Source organism: Triticum aestivum, chromosome 4B (genome assembly GCF_018294505.1).
Source record: "Triticum aestivum cultivar Chinese Spring chromosome 4B, IWGSC CS RefSeq v2.1, whole genome shotgun sequence".
NCBI classification, from domain to species: Eukaryota; Viridiplantae; Streptophyta; class Magnoliopsida; order Poales; family Poaceae; genus Triticum; species Triticum aestivum.
Window position 1 is genome coordinate 45,992,766 of NC_057804.1, and position 6,303 is coordinate 45,999,068.

The 6,303-nt window shown below is 45.1% G+C and overlaps 1 protein-coding gene across 1 annotated transcript; it reads left to right on the plus strand.

Moving 5' to 3' along the window:
- Positions 1–1,835: 1,835 nt before the first annotated feature.
- Positions 1,836–5,691, plus strand: LOC123090917 (BTB/POZ domain-containing protein At1g63850). Its single transcript, XM_044512269.1, has 2 exons — positions 1,836–3,104; positions 5,215–5,691. The coding sequence occupies exons 1-2, from the start codon at positions 1,962–1,964 to the stop codon at positions 5,500–5,502; spliced, it is 1,431 nt and encodes a 476-aa protein (XP_044368204.1). The 5' UTR covers positions 1,836–1,961; the 3' UTR covers positions 5,503–5,691.
- Positions 5,692–6,303: the final 612 nt, after the last annotated feature.

Below are 6,303 nucleotides of genomic sequence, written 5' to 3' on the forward strand. Positions count from 1 at the left end.
ATGTTTTGAATTATGATTTCAAATTTTGTGACAACATACATTGGTGTTGTGTCTATGTGCTGATTTTTTTCAGAATTTTTCGAACATTAAAAATTGTGCTACCGAGTTTGGAGCACTGGGATCACCCTAAGGGTGGGAGTACCGGATATTCTCCCTAGTGAGGGGAGCTGTTGAAGCGATCGAGCAGGGAGGTGGTGAAGTGCTCGCCTCAGATGGGCTGGGCCACAAACAAGGTCTTGTGAGCGCCCTTTCCTCCATGTGGAGCTGAAGGCGCCACTTAGGAGCTCCCCTAACGTCTCACAATAAGCGATAAATAGATCCTGCACTGCCTTGGGTATTTTATAGTCATTCACGCTGCTCCTATATGGCCACTCACATTACTGTGCCATAAGTACCATTATTAGAATTTTGTTTATAGAATTTTTTTGAAACATATTTTCTTACAAAGTTTGGTAACATGTTTAATAAGAATTGAAAAAGTTACTATTTTCTTAAACTTATCTGAGAAATGGTCACCACGTATTTCATAAAATGTTCATTGTATGTTAAGAATTATTCGTCCTGTACATGAAAAATATATTCATTGTGTGTTTGAAAAGATTATAAAAATATTAAAACAATGAATAAAAACAAAGAACCAGAAGTAAACCAATGAAAAGGAGAGATTTTTTTTGAAAGAAAACAAGCTGTTGTACCGATAATATAGGTGAATCGCTAAGATGGGTTGAGGTCGACCCATAAAAGGGGTGAAGCACATCTTCCCTACTATTTAACGCAACATGCGTCAAATATAGTTTATCGTTACTGATATGTTAATAGTAGCCATTTAGGCCTGATTTAGATCAATGTTTTCTTTTAAATCTCAATCCTGACAAAATAATAGCATTGGACTCCGTGTGGAACAATTTCCCTCTAAAAGTCCTCTTGAGACTTTATATTTATCACTGTCTTTATGTCTATTAATCTTCATCTTGGAATTATATAAAAAATGATAAATTTGGATTGTGCCTTCATTGCTTCAATAATCTAATAGATTTCACATAGAAGTTTACCAAATTCTAGATTTTATATTTTACTTCCTTGTGCTACGAAATTGAAAATCATATTATTTTTCTACTAAACGACCTTTCATACGATGTCAACATGCCAATATTGTTCTTTCGCATTGACAATGGGAAAATAAGAATATCACTGAACGGTCGCAACGGAATGTCTCGTCATCTACATGTCTTAAATGCAAAACCGCACCAAGATATTACATTTTGTCATTGAGAACACTCCAAATTTCTTGGATCCATGAAGAGCTGCGAGATTTCCAAATTACGGGAATAGAAAAAGTAAGGTTCCGGTGCCCTCTCCTCTCAAATGTTCAAGATTTTTTCATGAAGTCTCCTCACCTGATGCTAAAAAATACTTAGAAATTAGGTCAATATGGACCCAGTTGTAAGGAATCCAACATCTCCATTCCTACGAAACAAATATCATACATGGAAACAAAATTTTGAGGGTTGAAATTCTATGAAATTTTTTAGAAAAATCTTGCGGACCGGATGATCCCATATTGATGGCCTTTTAAATTTTATTTTCAAACAGTTATCAATGTGGTGTTTTCTTATCAAGGATACTCAATGGGGTGTTTTCAATTTTACCCTCCATTGCTTGGGTATTTTTATTTTATCTGCAGGAGATGTTGATGGGGTGCTTTTATTTTATTTGCCAAAACAGATGTTGGTGGGCAACATTTTGTAGGAGATATTTTTTTTAGGGATGCAGGAGATATTAATGGGGTGTCATTATCTAGGTGGATCCTCCTCATCCTAATCCATTCCCCTGCTTCCCTTCGTCCTGTCCCCTCCAAAAACAGAGCAGCCGATTAACCGACGCACTCCACCGCCCTCCCCTCCTCGCCTCCCCGTCCCCGGAGCGAAAAAAAATCCCCAATTCCCCGGCACCCGACGGCAATGTCGCTCCGCAAGCGCCAGCGCTCGGCGAGCAGCTCCCGCCTCTCCTCCCTCTCCTCGCCGGCGTCGCCCCCCCGCCCCGTCGCCGCCTCCGCCTCCTCCCCGCCGCTCTCGTTCCCCGGCGCCGACCTCCTCCTCCGCCTCCACCTCGACCCCTCCTCCGACGACGCCGACGCCGACGTCAAGCCCGACCCCGCCGCCTTCCTCGACCTCCACGTCTCCTCGGCGTCCCTCCTCCGCTCGCGCTACTTCGCGGCGCTCCTCTCCGACCGCTGGTGCCCCGACCCGTCATCCTCCCCCGCCGGCCGCCTCTCCCTCGCGGTCCCCGCCCCGCCCTCCTGCGCCCGCCCTTTCCACGCCCACGTCGAGGTCGTCCGCCTCCTCCACACGCTCGACTTCGCGGGCACCATCCGCTCCCCCGCCGACGCCCTCGACATCCTCCCCGTCGCGCTGCAGCTCCTCTTCGACGCCTGCGTCGAGGCCTGCATCCGCTTCCTCGAGGCCGTGCCCTGGTCCGAGGAGGAGGAGGCCCGCGTGCTGGATCTCGCGCCGCTCCTCCCCGGCGACGAGGCCGCCGACCTCCTCGCCAGGGTCTCCCTCCCCGCCGCCGCCGCCGCCGCGGCGGGCGAGGCGGCCGCCAGGTCGCCCTCGGAGGCGATGCTGCACGGCCTGATCCATTCCGCCATCCACGGCCACCCCGTCCCTGCCGCCACCAAGGCGTTCGTGGCGATGCTGCTCAAGGACTACCCCTCCCGCGACTGCGTGCACAAGGTGCTCGACGAGGCGTTCCTCTCCCGGCTCGACACCGTCAAGGAGCTCCTGGGCAAGTACGCCAGCCCGGACTTCAGGATCGCCGTCGACAGCGACGAGCGAGAGGCGATACAGAAGTTGAACCTGCACTCGGCGGTCCTGAATGTGAAGCATCTGCTCTGGCTCATTGAGAGGATGGTGGACATGAGGGTGGCCGATAACGCGGTGAAGCTTTGGAGCGAGCAGGTTGCGCTTGCTGCTGACTTGCAGAAGTTGCTCAATGATGCTGACATGTGGAGGAACATGGCTCCTGGGCTCCCGATGCTTGTGACCAGATGCACGCTCAGGCTCGCCCATTCAGTTATGATTGGGGAGACGCTGGTTCCTCGGCAGGTTAGTCTGCAAGATGAGATATCTCCATGTTAGTCTATGATAGATGTTAGTACTTCTGGAAATATGCCATGATGCTAAGTGCCTAACTTCCAATATGACTTGATTCTGTTGCAAATCAGTCAGTGAGTTATCCATATGTGACATCAGATATTCTGGTATTGTCATGCTAGATGATTTGCTACAGTGTTCAGGTTAGATATTATCGTATCTAAGTATGTCTATGTGTGATTGTATATGTGCAGTAGCTTACCTGTGGAAATGATCCCATGCTATATTTGAATACTTAACTCTGCCTCGGCTTTTGCTATGATTTATGGATGGAATGCTTTCACAGATAGTGATATAGACATTTTGTTAAATCTTAGCACAAAATATCAATGAGTGTGCTCCATTCTTTATACTTGAGCCATGACTTGCATCTGGATACTCTGACATTAGGACATAGGTTCCAATTCCCGTAATCATCATGGTTTCCTGGTTGATTCTGATGTAGTTTTAGGTCACATTTCTATAAGATTGACAATCTGTATTTATGTTGAAGACCCGTCTAGAACATGATAAAATAGAACATAACTTTTTGAAGTATTAATGAGCTTGTGCTTGCACTAATAGAGTTACATTCACTTCTTTCACTAATAGATTGCATTACCAAGTTCTTATAGCAAGGGACACCCTACAAGGACCTGGAAGCTTGCATGTGTTTTAGGGAAAATTCTGGTGGAGTTTTGCTAATAGGGAGTTGATTGGTCGATATAGAAATATGTTTGTGGTGGAGAACTGGAACTGGTTAAGAGTTGAAAGAAAGGTATCTAAATAGAAAAATAGGTGGAGGACCTTGTAGAGGATAGATAGGCAGCAAAATCCATTCAGATGGAAAGCTTTAATGAGGATGAATCAAGATCTGGGTAATCCATGCCTTTAGGTGAATAAAAACTTTACTTCTGCAAATATCTGGTCCTTTAAGATCATCCACAGTGTGTTGAAAAGACGGTTTGTAGTGCCCTTCGAACTGGTTCGAGGTATTGGAGAATGGAGATAGTGAGCTTAGACAAAAGGTCCCCTTGAATTGAACCAAAGACTAGGTTTGGCTTGAAGTGAATACACCCTGTTTGCTTTGAATCGATGCAGCATTGGAGACGGCCTAAGATTTTCAGTAGTAAGACGTTGAGTGGTAATTTTCGAGAGCAAATGGTTAGGTGGTTCCTCTTCCCTGTTTAGCTTTACAATAGAATATTGTTAGTCATGCACACTTAAGTATTTTCAGCCAAGCCCAGTGGCCTAAACACATTTCTTTCTTCAAGCCTGCCAGATCCATCTAAACTATATATGGTCAAGGGCTAGCAGGGCCATCCAAATAAAAATAGGTGGTATGGAGATTTTTAGCAGGTCATCAACCGTCATCCTACCAGATGTCCTAAAATCAGAAGCACCATTTTTTTCGTATCAAACAAATGTAGGGTCGCACCCATTTTGTGATATCCTAAACTCATGAGCTAGTGGGTTTTGCTCTTGAAAACATCAAGAATTATGGGGACTTTCAACCCAACCCTTTCCACATGCTGTGTGGTGCCATTAGTCGTTCGAATCTTACAAGTGAGTTCGCAGTTTGCTCTGTGCACAATATTTGTGATATATTTAAGTTCACTGTGAAAACCGGTATTATCTGCTCATGTAGCCTTCTGCGTCTGTATCTGCTATATGAACTTGCTTATGTTCAAGTGTCATGCCTGAGCCTGCAATCTTTGATTGTATTTTGTCACACACCCATCTGCACCCTAATTTCAATTGCTTGTCCGTTCCTTCTTTCATCCCACCACCTGCTTGGCATTCAGTGTCCGGCCACTGCAATTTTTAGTTCAGCATAAAATTTGAGAAAACGGTCTGTCTCTGAATAGTTTGATGTACCGGAATGTGGTATTTCTTGTGTCTCGGCCAATATCTTCTACAGCAAAACAGAACTGGCACTTTGTATATCCTGGGCACCTTCTAGCTCTCTGTTGCCAAATTTCTTATAAAAGCTCTTAGATTGGAGTACATTAAGTTTGTGCTTATAGCATTGTTGTTGTATACCACTGGGTTTGGTTTCTCATGCGTCGCCTCTATTTCTCAGGTGAGGATGAAACTTGTCAAAAGTTGGCTTCCTGTCCTGAATGTCTGCAGGGACATCGCCCAACCTATGCACAGTGGATACAAATCGTCAAACTGCCAAGAGCTGGAGGAGACATTTCTTAAGATCATCTCCACATTGTCCGTCCCAGATGCTCAGGAGCTGCTGCAACAATGCCTTGGGTTCTCAACTCGCAACGTCGATGACTGCCAGCATTTGGTCACCGCCTTCAAGACATGGTTCAGGCGAGCTTCCAGGGATCCACAAGGTCCACAAGGTGGGGAAGACTGAGATGGAACTGACGCTAACGTTCTCAAGCAGCGTGCTCTGTGCCTCATTGTACAATCGAACCTGTAATTATCTGTAGGCCTCCTTGTCCTCGAATAATCTGAAGTTTGTTTAGCCCAGTGCCTATCTTTTGTATATAAAATCCTTGATTATGCACTAAGCCAAGCTATTCATCACCTTCTGAGATACTAACTGCCACTCTGTCGTGTGGAATCCATCTTATTTATGTGTCTGGGACTCTACCGTACCACAGTAGGTATTTATCCATAGATATCTATATCTAGAATTACTAGGCACCTTTTCCCCTTTATTTTGAACAAGCAAAGGCGCTCAAGGTGCCATTCATTTCTCTTAAAAACATTTTACATGAGTGATGGCATCTGTTAAAGCCTGGATCAGGGAAGGCCTATCAGTAGACAACATTGGTACTGTACATATGAACCTAGAACTGTGAGAGTTTGCATCACCCTGTTCCCTAGCTAATTTTGCTGCATTATGAGCTTCATTGTTACGTTCTAGGGATATGGAAAACCTGGATATGCTTCTGGCTGATGAGCTCACAAAAATCCCAGGTTGAGTCAGGGGAGACCTTACCGCTGCTGTTTTCGCTAATATACCGTTGTCAGTGAAGAGTGATGCTTCTTGTATGTTCAATTTGTCCAAAATAACTGCAGCAAACTTGACACCTTGTGCTTCTGCTTGAAGTGGTGAGGTAGTCTGGACTGCAATTGCCGAAATTGTAGCTTCCATCCTGCCTTCATTTTGTTGCATCTGCAAGTGTAATTCAAGACCTATATGTGTACC

Excerpts from the sequence above, each read along its gene's own strand:
- LOC123090917 (XM_044512269.1), top strand. The coding sequence starts at position 1,962 with ATGTCGCTCCGCAAGCGCCAGCGCTCGGCGAGCAGCTCCCGCCTCTCC. Across the intron at positions 3,105-5,214 it reads AGACGCTGGTTCCTCGGCAG|GTGAGGATGAAACTTGTCAA; the intron begins GTTAGTCTGCAA and ends TCTATTTCTCAG.